At 29.5% G+C, this 18904-nt stretch overlaps 1 protein-coding gene across 1 annotated transcript in view; it reads left to right on the top strand.

Annotated features, from left to right (window-relative positions):
• LOC142328338 (uncharacterized) overlaps positions 1 to 16158 on the top strand; it is a 94647-nt gene extending 78489 nt beyond the window's left edge. Inside the window, exons 3-4 of the mRNA XM_075372044.1 lie at positions 11554 to 11640; positions 15500 to 16158. Coding sequence (XP_075228159.1) covers positions 11554 to 11640; positions 15500 to 16063 — 651 coding nt within the window. The 3' untranslated portion in view covers positions 16064 to 16158. The remainder of the gene's footprint in view (positions 1 to 11553; positions 11641 to 15499) is intronic.
• Positions 16159 to 18904: the final 2746 nt, after the last annotated feature.

Here is an 18904-nt window from a genome sequence, read left to right as displayed (position 1 = left end):
ACAATAAACAGCAAAATGTTACGGGAAATTACATAATAATGTAATAAACAACTTCAAAATACAGTAATAGTTAGACAAGTTTCAGTACCGATAGCATCTCACAGACGAAGCTCTTATAGAAATATTATATATTATTAAACAGTTTCTATCGTAGCTAATCAACCAACGAAATAATTAAAAATTGGAAAATAATTCTTTATACGTACAATTTATGAGAATAGTATAATATATTTTAAGAAAAATCTGACGTGGACACCACATGACTTCCTTGTACGCCTAACGCCTATTAAATAACATATACACATTTTTTTAAAATGAAAAGTACATAAAATGCTATTTTATCAATAACTTATGATATTTTTTCATATTTTTTTATCGTTATAATTGAATTATTATTTATTGTAAATATTTTTACAACCACAGGTTAATAATTATTAATAAATCAATAAAATGAAATTAAAAAAAAAGAAGAGATTAAGTCGGATTTCAACCGATGTGCGTACCCTTTGAAATCCAAATACTGTATTTCATTATTTAAAATTCTAATAGGCTACAACTCTGGAACCAATTAAAATAAGTACCACTTATGATACATCATTGAAAAACTATCAATGAGGACTTATTAAATTTTTTTTTTGATTTTCGGCTTTTTTGGACGCTTTTGATCCAGTTGATTGCAATCAGAACGGGGGGTGCACAACTAGATGTTACAACAGTCCTAAATCCAAAATTTCAACACCCTACGGCTAATCATTTTTGAGGTATGCGAGTTCGGCGTGACGTATACGTCACGCCGAAACTAGTCAAAATGAATTCAGCGATGGTCATAATGGATATTTCCGTTGAAATATGAAAACCGAAATTTTTCGCGATCACAATACTTCCTTTACGTCGTACAAGGAAGAAAAAAAACCATCGGCATCTTGTCAGTAAATAAGCACCTAATTTTTAATAAAATTGTAATCCCAAAAAAATTACTAATAAACATGCAGTTTAAATAATTTTAGAAATTAAAGAACTACGAAAAAAGAAATTGATGAAAGCTTCTAGGAAACACGAAACACACTCGCAGCATTTACCAACTGATGTTATAGCGATGAATAAAAATGCAATAATGAACTGGAATATGTTACGTTTCGATTTACATAATTGTACAGATATAATAAAAATTAATGTGGCAATGATATAATGTAACACGAACAACGATAAAAGAAAGACTATATAAATAAATAAATAAAGTGTTTTCATTTTGATTTGAGTAGCTTGAAAACGTAGTGTAATAGTAAATAATAATTTAATAAAATATGATAATAAAATAACCTATTTACGGGTATTTTTAATTGTAAAAAAAAAAAGATAATGAAATTATTATCGTAGAATATAATAGACCAAATAATATGTATTATATGCATTTTATGCGTAGTTACATCAGTGTGGGTGGCACACACCCAATAATAACGTCACTTTATAAAAAGAACACATAAGCTACTCGCACACAAACGTATAGTAAGACACACACACATACACAACATACTTATGGTGCAACAGATTACGTTGGAAGTTGTTTTTTTTCTTTAACTTCTTATAACGGCAACAACCACCCCTTGGCGTACAAACACCAGCTTAATTCAAGTATCAAGTAGAATAGCAAAGCAGCCCAATTATTCTACTTTCTATTCTGACATCTAAGAAATATTACAAAGCTTTGGTATTACCGGTCGATAAAGCAATACACACTAAAACAGAATCTAGTACATTTAACACACTAATACTCTTTCTCTCTTTATATGTGTACAGTTATTTTTAATGTACACAATATCTTAAATACAATCGATAGCCTATTTATAGATGCGTTAATCGTCAACATATAAAACAGTCACATAATGTAAATTATTGCAAGTAAAGGGGAAAAATACGCAGCGTAACCATAAAGAAGAGTACCTACTCTATATGTATAAACATTATACATTACATCATTTTTTTTAAAATTAACTGTTGCTCAATAATTTCTAAATAATGCGGTACCAATATATTCAACGTAATCAGCATAAATAACTGTAGTTATAAATCTTGGAAATAAATTTATTATTTCAATAAGAATTATATCCTAAATTTCATCTATAAGAATAAAATAGATAATATATTTTTTAAATACTGTAAAATGCTGTATATATATATAATATTAGCTGAATTACCAAAAGTGTTTATCAAGATGTATTGCTTATATTAACGAAAAAGTATTTTTAAAATGTTTATAAAAATATAACTAAATATATATTTTTTATTTTATAGTCATCATCAATCAAAGACAAGTCTGATTTGATATTCTTTAATAATTTTTATTCTATACTAATCTTTTAAGCTTATAATAATTACTACGTTCTTAATTATCTATTTCATAGATTTCTATTTATGATAAATTGAAAACAGAAAAAAGTTCTAGATTTTTTTTAAAAATAGTTATTAATGAACTAAACTTTTATGTAAATAAAATCTAACGACGACTATTACAAATATATGACGATTATTTTGTAATTCCACTCGTTAAGTAGAGGCGCACCTGAAAGATTGAAGGTCATTCGGCTTTTTAACACCGTTTGCTGTAGTCTACATTTACCACGCCTCTTTATGGCCGTCGATAATAGAATCGATGTCAGCGCCGACTATAACTTCAGGCAACGGCACGTTTTTTGGATTTTCAAAGCAAGATAACGGACTGACATTCATAGGCAATTGGTGCGACGAACTGTAATGATGCAATGAATTCAAAATCTAAACGATGTTAAAGCCACGCTGCCCAAAAACGGGACAAGTTTAGTCGACAAAGGAAGTTAGGTGGGTTGTTGCACGAAAACGCGTGTCCACAATTCGGATGAGAGTTTTCAGTTATTTGGAAGTCGAGAGTTCCAGTATTCAAGTCTTAGTAAATGCAGTTATTTTTATACGGATCTGAATACTAGATCGTGGATACCGGTGTTCTTTGGTGGTTGGATTTCAATCAACCACACATCTCAGGAATGGTCGACCTGAGACTGTACAAGAGTACACTTCATTTACACTCATATCATTATCCTCATTCATCCTCTGAAGTATTATATGAACGGTAATTCCCGGAGGCTAAACAGGAAAAAGAAAGCTTGCAATTGTTCGAAGTTATTCACAAAATAGTCCGGAATTAGTTCAGTGCTACTTGTATCGGTTGAAGTTTTGTTTTAAAAATCTGATAAGATTTTTTTTTATTTCAAAAGATTCACGAGTAACGTGAATCTGATTTGATTTGAAAAAAGCTGTTAAATCGGACTGGCGACAAAGAGATATAATGACGTATTCAGAATTGTAAACACAACAAAAATGTTTCAATATTGGCAGCAAATATGTATAGAACTTAACTAAGTACGTAGTTTTTTTAGAAAACACGTTTAGTTATAATATTTTTGCATAGAATATTATACGCTAAAGATTCTTACTTTTAAGATATCCTTTCGTTACTTGTGTTTTTTTTTATTTTTTAGTCATATAATCTAAATTATTATTCATTAAAGTTTAGAAAGTTCAGTTGATGTGCAGAGGGAAGACATTTTAGATCGGCGATTGGGTTCTTGTACCTTTTTTTTAACCTCCGGGACCACCGTTAGGTATTGCTACAGAGGATGAGATTAATGATTTGTAGTGTGTGTCAAAATGTCATGTCTGACCGGGATTCGAACCCGGGACCTCCGGATGAAAGGCCGAGATGCTACCACTCGCGCAACGGAGGCCGGCGGGTTCTTGTACCTACGACGTTCTGTTCACACTCTATTCCTAATACTGAACTATTAGCAGTGCCAACACTACTCCAGAAACTCCAGGTTTCTCTCTTTTTCCTGTTTTAGCCGCCGGTAACTACCGTTCAGATATCACTTCAGAGGATGATATGTATGAGTGTAAATGAAATGTAGTCTTGTACAGTCTCAGTTCGAACATACCTGAGATGTGTGGTTAATTGAAACCAAACCACCAAAGAACACCGGTATCCACGATCTGGTATTCAAATCCGTGTAAAAATAGCTGACTTTACTAGAAATTGAACGCTGGAACTCTGGACTTCCAAATCAGTTCATTTGGGAAGACGCGTACCCTACTAGACCAACCCGGTGGGTTACTTCAGGTAGAACTATTCTGAATATGTATTTACGTTCTTTCTAAACTTTCATAAGTAATAAGCTTAACAGTAGTTGATTGTTTTTAATTTGGTAACAGCTTTAAAAAGTAAGAATTCAAATTTTATCACTATTTTCATTTTAGTAATTTTTTTTAGATCATTTAATTTTATAAAAACAGAAAATTGAAAAAAAAAAACTGATGGCTTTAGAACTACTAAATAATAAATAAACAAAACCAAAAGCTACTTACAAAAATTGGTATAACGTAATCTTTATTTCATATTTATAAGCATTTATTACCTATAGAAGTATTGGGTATTTACAGGTGTCTATCCTTCTTACACGAGTAGTGCATACTTAAATAAATTAAATTTAATCTGCAGATATATATATATGTATATATATATATATATATATATATAATAAACATTATCTGCAGATTATAATTCATCAACATTATCCGTATAATTCATCAACATACTGATCACTGTGCCAATTAAACTCAAAAACCAGCAACTTAACCACCAGCAAACACAGTTAACAGAAACACTTAAAAAACTAATAACAATAGTCGACTTTCACAGGATCCCGCATCGTAAGTCAGTAGATAATTCTAAAATTACAAAAAAAAAAAGAAATAAAAATATATAAAACATAAACCCTAACATCACAAAATTTGTAACACAACTTCACTGTCATACTTTTTTGTTTTTATTTGTTGATGTAATTATACAATTACGTAGAGATGAGATGGATGATCCCATTAAACGACTACTAATATTGTTTTTTTTTTCTGTTTGGTGGTTAAGTTGTTGTTTTATATATATATATATATATATATATATGATTAATCTCTACATTTTTTTATCGGGAATCGACTTAAACAAATAAACAATATTTCGTTGTCTTAGAAACAAAATTTAATTTTCATTAATCCTAGATTATATTTTTACTACTTACACAAATTCTCACTGTAAACAAAGAAACGACATTTAAAGTTTATTCTTTAATGTATCAATTCGTTCTTAACAATCCTTGTAAATTTGTTTTTTTTTTTTACGTTAAATCACAAATTATTATATTCAATCCATACGGGGCTTTTTTCAACCTTAGCCCCTCTACAGTACCGGGTTGGTCTAGTGGTGAACGCGTCTTCCCAAATCAGCTGATTTGGAAGTCGAGAGTTCCAGCGTTCAAGTCCTAGTAAAGCCAGCTATTTTTACACGGACTTGAATACTAGATCGTGGATACCGGTGTTCTTTGGTGGTTGGGTTTCAATTAACCACACATCTCAGGTATGGTCGAACTGAGAATGTACAAGACTACACTTCATTCACACTCATACATATCATCCTCACTCATCCTCTGAAGTATTATCTAAACGGTAGTTACCGGAGACTAAACAGGAAAAAGAAAGAAAAGCCCCTCTACAGTGTAAGCCGATTACTACTCTATCTACGCACAGCATGGCAGATTCAATATTAAAGAAATTTAATTTCTTTACATATATATATATAATAATTCAATATTATTAAAAATCATCGGGAAGGTACCCAGTACTATATACCTGGTAAAGCTTTTTAAAACATGTTAAAAATCTTGCTTGTTTGCGTACAGACAGGCATGAATGAGCACAAATATCATACGAGGGAAATTCTATACAAGTATTTAAAAATTATTATTAAATACAATAAACAAATGTACAATCTCACCCAAATTCTAATTGTCATTTATTATGGAAATACACTGAATATATATTACGAATTACTACAACATATAATATTAAGGAAAAATAAAAAATAATATTTTGAAAGTAATATTAAGTTTGTTTTGATTTTTACAAACACGGAAGAAGTGAAATAAAAAGTAGATTATAACATGTTTTGAGGAAGTATAGTATCATATAAACTAAAACCGAACTTGAAGTATTACATTACAATACCATCTCCAGCAAAATTATAGCGGTCAATACAGAATTAACGGCTAGAAATTATATCCTTTCACAAAAAAAGCAAGATACGAAAATTAATAAAAATAAAATTTGTTAAAACAAATTTATCTTTCCTTTCATTTATTAAAGATTTTTTTTCATGAGAAAAAAAATCTTCTTTTATATAAATGTCATTAACGATTTAATAACATCAGATAAGGATTCCATACAGGAAAAAGTAACAATAAAACTAAAACAATACTGTATAATAATACTGTAACAGCAACAAGACGAAGTGAGGACAACTGAGACTCAATCGGACAAGCATGAACATAAAGCCTGGAGCTTGGTCGGTCGGTGAAGGTAAGGTCGTAGGGACGGCCTTCATCAAGGTTGTCCTCTTGCCACTGAACTGAACGCTCTCAACCAGTGTACCTTACCGTATTAACTGAATTATGTACATAACAAATAATCTGGTGGTAATGTACTTTAATATATTAATGAATTAAATAAAATACCTACGGTTCCGGTATTATTTCACTTTCATTAATTCACCAATCATTAAAACACACATACACACACTAATGTATTATCTACATTCCTTTCTCTTTCTTCCTACAAAAAAAAAATGTTATAAATCGACATTGAATAAAATATACTTATAAGAATTAAATATTTAACACATTACTCGAAAATTAAAAATTGTTTCAAGCGTCCTTTTTTTGCAAACACACGTATTTCATTTCACACTATTTCATTCAAACAATTCTCTCTTCATTTTTAATTATATCATATTAATTTATTGTTCATTACGCGTTTTATTTGTTCATTACGCGAAAAGTACTGCACTGATTATGATGATTTGTTTTTTTTTTTTTAGTAGAGACGTATGGACTACAAAAAAACATGTTATTTTTTTAGAAAAAAGAAGAAATTATACAATTTTTTAAAAATATATCAGTTGTGAAACGTGTAAATCTCTTCTTTCAGCTTGCACAACTGCACCGATTTCCATGAATCTTTTTTTAAATTTTTTTATAGATAAATGTATAGGCTACAAAAAAAACCCAAGCTGAATTTCAAGCACCAGAGCTGTCGAGACTGAAGATCAAACAAATTAGCGTTAAAGTATTCAAACTATACGTCAATACGCGGTTGATTCATGAAATACAATAAAATTGTGATATTTTCTACATTTTTTAATTGAAAAATTATATAAGAAACTTATATTGAAGGCTTCCTTTAAACTAAAGTCAATTTAATACTAATTTTACAATAATAGTATATGGTTCGTAAATAAAAACGAAAAGAAAGCGATGAATATTAATAGAGAAAATTACATTGTGAATTAAAATAAAAAAAAAAATAAAAGAAATCCATAATAAAAATAAATAAATTAAATTATCATAAATTGTATAAATTACAACTGGATAGCCATTATGTAAAAAAAAGGTATACTTATTCTTAATTGGGAAAAATAATGCATATAATATAAAACTTATCTTACTATGCTTACCTGTCTATAAATTCAAACCGATGTTACTAACTACGGGTGATGAATAAAACTAAACAGAACTGCTAATAAAATTTTTATTTATAACTAATTTTCTAGTATTTTATTCGAAAAAACGGGTAACACTGTTACTGAACTTTTTTTAGCTTGTCATTTGTATACAGCATAAATTTTATCATTAACTAGATGATATATTTAAAAATTATACTTAAACTTATCTTCTAATTAAAAATCTACTAAAGAAAAAAAATTTTTTTTTTTCAAAATCCATAATGATCGTTTTGACGTGAAACGTCTTTAAAATCACATCGAAACATACGGGTAGCAGAACAGAAATCTGTAGCGTAACGAGGTCTATATCGACCTGCCTTAATAACTCCCTAACTATTAATCTCAGAAACGTAAATGCGATTTCATTTTATAACTTACACGATCGCCAATACGACTTTGAGTTTGCATCACTGGCGAGTGGGTTGGCAGTTAAGGGGCACAACGCAGATCCGCCAAAACTAGCGCTCTCGCCCATTTCCACTCAGTGTAGCTCACGACTAAGACGTGATAGCGCGGTGATTTGTGAGTTTGTATTTACAGTTTGTCGAGATAGATCGACTTAAGTAGTAATAAGTGTATTTTGGACAACATCTGTAAAAGCTTAAAGTAAACATGTAAAAAAGTATAAAAATTCAATATGTTAGCCTCAGCCTACGCAAAAGCCAGCCGGAAATATGAATTACGCATATAGTTGGAAAAGGGTGATTGTGGGCCACGCGCAGGTACTCCAATGTCCGGTGCCGAGCGAGCGAGACTGTTTTAGGAGCGTCGCAAAGGTGGCACGGCGCGCTCAGTGAACGACGCCAATGGCGCGCACCTCTACCGCTGATATACCCGAACTAATGGAGATAACGAGTAAACATAACACCCATACATCTATCGAACTCGTCTCCAGGCTGATGGATATCAACATCAGTCGAAGCGATGCGATGCCACTATACCACTGGCGTGCAGCAGACAAATGCTTCAAAACGGGATTTAAAAACAATCCTTTTGGTCTAACTTGGAGCGTATATATCCTCGGTGCTGTAGATATAAATCACAAAGCGTCGGTCGAAGATGTTAAGCTTTGTCTTCATTATTCGGTCCTGCCATATTCAGCGAACTTGACGAAATTATTACCAATCTCTCGACCAGACTTGGACACTCCGTTCGTTCTCTATGGCGATTTCAATAGCGATCCACGACACAACAGCTCCCTTATTAACTTCATGAAGAATAAATTCGGCTTCAACTACGTACCCACAGAACCAACACCACTGTCGATTGAACGTTCACCAGGCACGTTTATGTTGATATTACGCCTTATGTCTCTTAACTTCTCATATCACAGACCAATGTTGAACAAAACTGTCGTCGAATATTAGTCGAAATAAATATCATGTACCATTTACTGTCTGTTTTATGATAAAATTGAATTTAGTTCGCAATCAATGTCTCGTTTTTATTTCAATCCAATACACCAAAAGTGACTCGCTAACATACATACCGACTAATTTATCTGTAGAGTTGGCCAAATGAAGGAACTAAGGTTTTCCATTGGAGACTTACAGTTTTGTTCAAAAAAAGTACGATGGTAGCTCACCCATTAACCCTACAAATAAGTTGGTAGGTCTGTAGCTCTGAGGAACTGTATGCAAGACAGTTTAACTTTCACGTTAAACCAACGGCCGTGCGCCCCGACATAGCCCCACCCGATTTTTTAACGAAGTAATTTGTTACCCAAAATTACCCCCTCTTAACACCCTTACCATAAAAAAAGACTGAGCACCATGCGACTTCTACACTCCTCTTTTTATTACAATTGTATTTATTATTTAAAAAATCGAAAAATTTGGCATTTAGGCCAGTAATATATTTTTGAAGAGAGGAGATCGGAGAGTAAAACATTGTTTTAAGCTACTATTAATCTTCAAAATCGTCTAAGTTAAGTTTTTATCAAACTGCACTTGGGTTTCTGGTTTCCAAAAAAAAGCAACCCTTTCATTCGTCAATTTTTTTGATTTTGAGTTGGTGGTAAGGGTTTGGGAATCTTAAAATATCACTAATAAAGTCTCCCCGGAGAAATTTTCACCAAAATGTACTTAACCTCGAGATAATAATCGTATGTTAAAAAGAAACTACCCCATAACATGTTGGATAATATAATCCCAGCACGTTTATCATAATAATAATTCTGTTAACAGCAGATTTCGCTTACTTTGTACAGAGTTTAAAAAACTGAATTCTGTAACGAAAACGAATTAAAAATAAAGTAATAAACACAATTGTCGATCGAAATTTATTGTTGAAGGTTTAGCCAGTTCCAAACTATGCGGTAAGGACTATTTTTGAGGACACTAGATTTCAGTAACTGATGGCTGATAGAACCTTTTCAAAAAAAATATATATATCGCTATAACTTTATTATTAAGTAAAATATCGAATTAAAGTTCCTACTATTCTTTGGATAAGGGCCTAAAAGCTTATCTAAGTAAAGATTTTTTGATATTATCAACCATTGTTCCAGGGGATGGAAAAATTGGGATTAGAAGGCAAAAGAAATCCCTCCCTTAATAGGCACAATATTGATCGGTTTAAGTAAAGTCCTCTAACCATTAGCTAAAACTTTTGTCTGAAATCATTTTTGATAGGACCAACCCTTACGGCAAGGAATGAACAAAATTTTGTTGGAATTTTAAGATGGGGCTTGTCGTATGCTAAACAACTGAAACTTTTTTTCACATGCAACCATTGTCGTATTGAGTAAATTTGAAGTTTTTGTTAACTTTAAGGTGGAAATCTTTTTAATCCTCTACTTAGCACTGGTAAAATCTATCTCCGCCTTCCGGCGTGCCGAAAGGGATTTTTTATATTTAAGCGGAAATATTCACCAAACAAAGGATAGTAATAATTATAACATATTTAAACACTGAAAGAAACACGTAGAAAAAAACGAACAAACAAATTCTCAAAATGTTGAAAAAAAAAATAAACAGTAAAGGGTTGAACAGCCAAACAAAAGAACACCATTGATATACAAAATATTATTTTATAAAATAAAGCACAAAACCCGTAAATATAACAGAATGGACATAATTTGTATGTCTATGTATCCTTAAAATGAACGATACAAATTGTAAAACAATTTACTCACAAAAAATTTTTTTTAAATATCGAAAAACGAACTAAACAAACATTAAAAAATAAACGAAACGTATGTTTTAACATAGTAAACCTTAAAGCACTTATTGTATCTACATTATATAATTATATAAGGTTATCCTTATGAATATTGGAGTAAAATAAACAAAAAATGGGGTACAAAATATCCAATTAGAAAAGTTACCTTCAATGTTATATCAAAATTATAAAAGGAAGTATTCTGTTTAACCCACACAATATAACAAGGTCTTTAAACGCAATTTGCAAAATATAATTACAAGGTAATAATTTTTGCAATAATCTCAAGGATGACTTTTGATCAATACCTTATTTCACCAAAAATATCACGTAAGATTTAAACAAATTTAAAGAATATTCAGCTAATAAGTTTAACATTTAAAACATAGCATATTAGATATCGATTAAAGAAAGTTGGTGATTAAGTAACAGAGATGAGTTAGTCGACTGTTGCAATAAACAAACAAACAAGTCAAATAATCAGAACGACATCCAATTTTTAGGTTTTAGAATCGGACAAGCGATAAACTGAAAACTTAAGTACACGGTAATTTTTAACCGGCTTAAGTGATTCCACAGAGGGCGAGGTCCAATAAGGGAGGACCTTGCGGGGGACGGAATGCAGAAAGAAGGAGGCGAGGCGATCTCCCCCTTAATCTAGGGCACCAACACATACGCATGTCAAGGTCCTCTTTCGATACGTAGAATATATTGTGTACCGTACTTACTACAACGCCTGGGCGTGTCCTCTTCAGATTCACACTATATATGTCGCCCTTTGCTACCCTGACAGGTACAGACAGTTTTACACGAGTCTTAAGACATCAACTATGGTTTATCAAGTAAGTAACAATATGCAATGTGTATATGTAATTTTTTGTAATTTATTTAAACGATCGTAGATTATATAAAATTAAAGCAATTTAAACTGTATTAACATAATATAATTAAAAACTATTAATTAAAAAATTCAATGAAATACATTAAAACTTCATGATTTGATTTATACAAAATAATAAAAAGCTCAAAATAAAAATAAAAATTACGATTAAAATAAGGAATTGCAATCAAAGCGTAAGCTATATAGAAAACCTATTTCGAAATTCTTCTTTTACTTTTAATTATATAAATGCAATAATTAAATATTTATGGATCATCCACCATGTTAATTGCAATTTTATACATTACAGTTTTCTATTTAATTATCATTTGAAATTTTAACTTTAAAAGAATTTAATAACATAAATGGAATATATTTTTTTAAATTCTAATAATTAATCAAGCTGTAACAAGATTATATGGGGTAATGACCGTAGATATTGTTACTCGCTCTTTCATAACAAAAAAAAAATTATAATTTAAGCGAAAAATTAAAAGTTAAAAATTTACCAATGAATTATTATTTAGAACAAATATGCAAGAAGAATATTAGTTATAAATATTTTAGAAAAAATATTATGATTAAATTACTGGTACAATAAATAAAACTAATTTATTGTACCAGTAATTTACTCCCGACTATGAGCTTGACTTCATTATTTACAGATTAGAAAATAATTTTTAATTGGTAATTATTTCCAATTTGTTCAATTCGATTGGTGAAAGAAATGTGTTGAAAACCTTTAAAAAAGAGAAATGTCATTTTTAATACTATATATAAACCAAAAATTATTTCACCCCATTTTGAAATTTGTATGAAAATGTGTAAATTTTAAAATTGATAATGCCACAGTTTTGAAATTTGTACAATTATGAATTTTATAAAACAATAATTTTTTTTTAGAAATTACATCGTTCGTCCACTATTTAGACTTCAAAAAATTATTAATAAATCTAGTGATTTTTTAAAAAAAATTAGATTTACTACGAAGAAAATATAGTTCTGTATAAAAAATGTAAAGTTTATTTATATACAGGAGGAAAAAAAGATGATAAGTAAATATACCAATAAAATTCTTTTTATAAATTCCATTTATAAATAATCTAACATTTTTAACTTTCATTGTTAAGTGTAATTAGTAACTGCGGTTCGACATATTCTTAGGCCTTATTGTGCATTATAAATCATAGCGCAAAAATTTTTTTTTCTTTTCATAATCGTAAATTTTATATATATAAAATTGGTAATAATTCTTAAAGTACAATTTATGTATATATCTATGATAATTAATTTGATTAAGTTAATTGCAATAAATGATAAATTTTAATTATAATATCTACAAACTATATCATCATTAATTTCGTTTATTTTAAACCTAATAATACAGAATATTATAAGTATACGAATAATTTATATTATTTTTATTTAAATTATAAAGCTAAATTCTACCTACATTTGCCGGATTATCTTACCTTCATACGCTTCTATGTTAATTATTAATGTTAAAATTGTACTTAGCAGCCCAAAAAATTTGTATAAAACTCAAATTTAACCAAAGAAATCAAGCAAAATGATTTTATATTAAACATGAATTTCAGAATACAGAGAGGTCAAATACTGGAAATTCCTACGAAAATATTCGTAATTTAATATTATACAAAATAAAAATCGTATTAATATCGGGTATGACAACTGGGGTGAAATTTTTTCATTGATAATATCAAATAAGCTATTTTCTCAATTAAAATATTTATAAAAACACGTTCAAGATCATAATAATGAAAATATAAGCACTTTTATATTAATAATTTGATAAGTTACGATCAATATATATATATATTAATAAATTTCTTTTAAATTCTAAACTAAACAAATAAAATTAGCCAGAACACGGAAAATAGCAATAGTTATTTTTATAAAATAAACATTTTCTTGTCCTCTCGTACATTAAGAATTTACTCTTTTCAATTCATAAGACGCACATTTTTTTCTATATAAACATACAAATTATGTAAATTATAAACACCCAAACATAATACATTATAACAGAACCAAAGGTAATAAATCGTATCAAATGTTACACAATAAGCAATGTAGAACTCATAACGGGTGGCAACAACACATTATAGCACGTTATATAATATTATAATACAATACTGCTTATAATAAATAATCGCAGCTGCTTATTATATGTAGGCTAATGTAAACGATAAATAACAATTTGAAATTGAATTAACAAGTTTTTTAAAAACTAAAAGACAGAATTGTTTTTATAAATTCACTTTTATTTCTTTGCTCTTCATTTCTAGTTAACATTTTAATCTTTATATATATATATATATATATATATATATATATGAGGTTTCTAATTATTAAAAAAAAGAAGAAAATTAGTAACATCATTTTAAAGTATAAGGTTCAATACAACCAAAACAGAATTTTCATTATTATTATTATTATCTAATTTGATCAAAGGCAGTATTAAAAATTCGAATTAAATTGTATTACTAATATAATTAATTTCAAATTAATATTAAAATATTACAAACGACCTCGAGTCATTAACATTTCAATGAACTGGTTGTTATTTAAGGATAAACTGAGGTAATATAAATAAATTAATAAATTTATTCCCTTTATTTATTATATTATACTTTTTTTTAAATAAAGTTCACGTTCATATAAACACAAAAAAAATTATTTTTTTTTAAAAAGTGAACTTTAAAAAGTGCTGAAAACCTGTTTCCGGTCCGTATGGGATTCTACTGGACGGATTCGGTTCATTTTTTTTTTATTCTGCTCAGAATGACAGAGATATATCATCAAGCGTCATCTGATCCCAAACTTGAAACTCCTCTATGACTCTTTCAAAAAATCCCATTTATTACTTAATTGAGGAACTTTCCAAGGTTATTTCTAACTACTCTTAGGTTATTCTCTACTCACTTACTCAAGGTTATTACAGGAAAATCACTTTGAAAATCTGTCGATGCTTTCTGACGTATCTGAGGACAGTTTCGAGAAGAATAAAAAAAAAATCAGTGCGTACTGGAAATAAATTTTAGCACCCATTTTACCTGTAGTAGGAAGGAAAAGAGAAAAACAAGGGAGTTGGAAGTGAGAAGTGTTGTAAATGGAAAAGTTTTATCCGATCTTTTTAAATGAATAACATTACTTTGTAATAATAACGCTGGGACCACTAATAATTAATTAATATAAACTGAAATTTATCTTACTAGCAAAAAAAACAAAATAATATCTTAATATGAAAAAAAATTTAACATTTGAATTTGCCAGTTAAATAAACTTAATTTAAAAAATAATGAAATACTGATTGCCAAATTTAAAAACTCAAAATCACTAAAGCAGCACTTAATTTTAATGTTAAATGCATTTAATTTAAGGCACAAAATTTGAGTAAAATTTATAACTATACTTTATTTCGAATAGAATATACAGCGCAGAAGTTTTGAAAAGAGGAATTAATTTCCTTTATTTGATTACAAATAAAGTACCATAAACAAAAAAAGATATATTTTTAATTTTGTGTGTTAGTTAAAAAATTAAAATCAATAGAATAATTTTTTTTTGGAGCAGACACCTAAGTTATTATATAACCGCCTTTAAACAGAAAGCGTAAATAGATTATTCGACTTTCAACTTTCGCTTGACGCCAACCGCAGACAATAGTAACTTGATCGTAGCTAAATAAAATATCAAAGTTTATGCCAGACAATCGAGTATAAGAACCGCATATTTAACGTTATTGCATGTATTACGCGTAACAGATATTTTAGTAAAAATGTAATCTTTGCTTTCAGATCCTTTTCCTCGCTTCCGCCCTCGTGGCCGCCGCCCAGGCCGGAGTCATAGGTGCCCCCGCCGTAGTCGCCCCTGGTGCTCCAGTAGCATACGCCCATGCTCCGGTAGCGTACGCCCACGCTCCGGTAGCGTACGCCGCCCCGGTCGCTAAAGTAGCCGCTCCAGTAGCTTACGCCGCTAAAGCCGTAGACGCTGACTACGACCCAAACCCGAGCTACAGCTACGCCTACGACATCCAAGATGTATTGACCGGCGACTCAAAGAGCCAACAAGAAAGCCGTCAAGGAGATGTCGTCCAAGGTAGCTACAGCCTTATCGAACCCGATGGCACCAAGAGGACCGTCGAATACACCGCCGACCCGGTCAACGGATTCAACGCCGTCGTACACAAGGAACCCGCCGGTGCTCCAGTCGTCGCTAAAGTCGCCGCTCCAGTCGCATACGCCGCACCAACCGTCTACAAGGCCCCGGTCGCTTACGCCGCTCCAGTCGCTAAAGTAGCAGCTCCAGTCGCATACGCCGCTCCAGCCGCATACGCCGCCCCAGCATACTACCACCATTAAATATAATCTTCACATAAACAACTAGTCCATCAACATCACGCTCATATTATCACTATTTATTAAAACACAAAACTGCAATAAATTTTTAAAACCTATTCAATTGTTTGTTTATTCAGTCCTTTACATGCTGCCTCTAAATATTAATACTTATACAAAAAAAAAAATGTCAAATGATCGTTATGACGATAAAAATAATAACGTTAGTTATAAAAAAAATTGTTATAATTTAAATTTAAAACTAGCAAAATATAAAAAAAAAAATCATGTAAATAATGAACTAAGTTCCACTTTACAAATGTAAAAGGCGCACAAATATTACACCGCACATAATTTTCTAATTAACCTTTGTTATTTGATAAAATTGTATAAAAATCACTAAATGTTTGTACAAATCACATATTTGTACAAGAAAACAAATATTTTACTGTAATGAATAGCTTTAAACAAATAAAATTACGTGAACCATCTTTTCCACGACACACGCATAACACACGTGCACAAAAGATGTAACTTAGAAGAATATTTCAAAAATGTTGTAAATGGAAAAAAAATATTGTCTCTAAAATGTTAACTGGTTTTATAAGTAACTTTTTATCATATTAAAACGACTGAATTAAGAAATAAGTGATATGAAAAATAGTTGCTTGATTGTTTAAATAAACACATATCGTTACATATTTATAATCAGAAATCCATGAGCAGACATTACTTCTTTCCAATTTAATTTGATATTCCTTAATTCAAAACAATAACTCCCAATCCAACATGTAATTAATTTTTGTTCAAGCCAAGATAATGATAATAATAATAAATAATTTAAATGAATCTATATTTAAATAATTTAATAATTAAAACTTAAAAATAAAAAAATTATGATTGATAATCTGATGAATGTTATTTGATTGATATTTTGAATAGGTATATCATTCTTATCTACAATTACAGTAAAGTAATTCTATAAAAAAATACAGCTCTCTCTCAAAATATAACATAATACACAATAATTAAATTAAGTGAAAGAAAATTTTGTTTCTCGTAGCTTAAACCTTTAAAATTACATAAAATAAAAATTCTTATACAAGTTTGCGTAGATGCTTTCGTAGATTCTTCCTCAGTGACAATTATTATATTTATTTTTAAAAAAATTAAAAGAATAATTTTATTAAGTTAAATCAAAGAAGCTTCTACATTCGAAATTTTGTATCGGTTAAATGATAATACTACCTATAATATTTACTACAAGTTTCAAGCAAATGTTCGAAATTTTGCTGTATACATTTAATCATTTGCAAATTACAGTACAGAAATAAAACAAAACAAACGCACTTAAGTTTTCAACGTGATATGCAGTGTACTTTTTTATGCCCGGTCAAGAAATAAAATTAAAAAATATTTCATTGAAAATTTGATTCAATGTATTCTGTTACGCAATACAGAACATTAACTAATATTAATTTTTGAGGTTAGAAATAAACTGAACTATTTACATCATAATTATTAATTACATACCAGTACTATTTTGATGCCTGCAATATGTCTTAAAGACTAAATTTTGTTTTATAAATATATCTGGCTTAATAATTAATTACTAATGAATAATTAAATTAATAAAACATATGTTAGGATTTTATCTTACCCTAATTAATTCAAAAAACTCAAACGCTTTCGGTTTTCACGCCATCATCAGGAGAATAAAAAAATAAATATACACATACATACAAATATATGTATTTTTTTTTGTCTTCATTCATTTGACTGGTTTGATGAAGCTCTCCATGATTCCCTAACTAGCGCCAGTCGTTTCATTTCGGTATACCCCCTACATCCTACATCCCTAATAATTTGTTTTACATTTTCCAAACGTTGCCTGCCTGCACAATTTTTTCCTTCTGCCTGTCGCTTCAATATTAAAGCGACTACTCCAAGATGCCTTAATATGTGCCCTATAAGTCTGTCTCTTTTTTTTAACTATATTTTTCCAAATGCTTTTTTCTTCATCGATTTGACGCAAAAAAAAAAATGTATGAGTCGATCGGCGAAGCTGGGAAAATCATGCAATACTCTGCCAACTTTTTTCTTTTCCTTATATAAAAATTGCTAAAAGTTATTATTTTTGTTTAGAAAACAATTAAACAGAACAAATAAGAAGTAGTTTTATTCATTTTTATACTCGATTCTGTTTTAAGTTGCTCACCAGTTATATGTTTATATATGTACATACTTTTTTGTGTGTGTGTGTGTTTGTAATACTGTAAATTTATATTCATTATGGGACGAACCGATCCCATAGTTCTAAAGATTTTTTTCTTTAAGCTTTTCTTGCGTTGAATCATTGTAAATATTTTTTTTTAAATCCATCTTTAAAAGACGAATTATTTTTATAGAGTGTGATTATCAGTTCATGTCCCTAAAATATTTAAAAATAAGTATCTTCTGAAATAATTCTTTTTTTTTTTTTAATTTAATTTAGTGTAAAATGTTTTAATTGTTAAAAATCGCCTAGTGAAACTTAGTTAAAAAATATATAAAAAACAATGAATAAATCTTATATTGTTAATGCAGTACCTTAGTAACGAATATTTTGTTTAAAAATTTAGTCTGCGATGGAGTGGGTTTGTGTGAGGTAGGGAAGGCGGGCGGGCCCTGCCTCAAAAAAAAAAAAATATTTCTTTTTAATAAATGAATATTCATAGTAGAGATTTTTAAGTCTTACTGAATCTAAATATTAATAAAAACGCAGAAAATTACTTTTGGAAGATGGTTATAATCAATTTTAAAAATTATTTGCATTAATTTATTAAATTATAATGAATTTCTTCCATTTTTTACAATAACATAAGC

Source organism: Lycorma delicatula, chromosome 7 (genome assembly GCF_047948215.1).
Source record: "Lycorma delicatula isolate Av1 chromosome 7, ASM4794821v1, whole genome shotgun sequence".
Classification (NCBI taxonomy): domain Eukaryota; kingdom Metazoa; phylum Arthropoda; class Insecta; order Hemiptera; family Fulgoridae; genus Lycorma; species Lycorma delicatula.
Note: the sequence above shows the minus strand (reverse complement) of the source record. Positions and strands in the feature narration are given on the sequence as shown.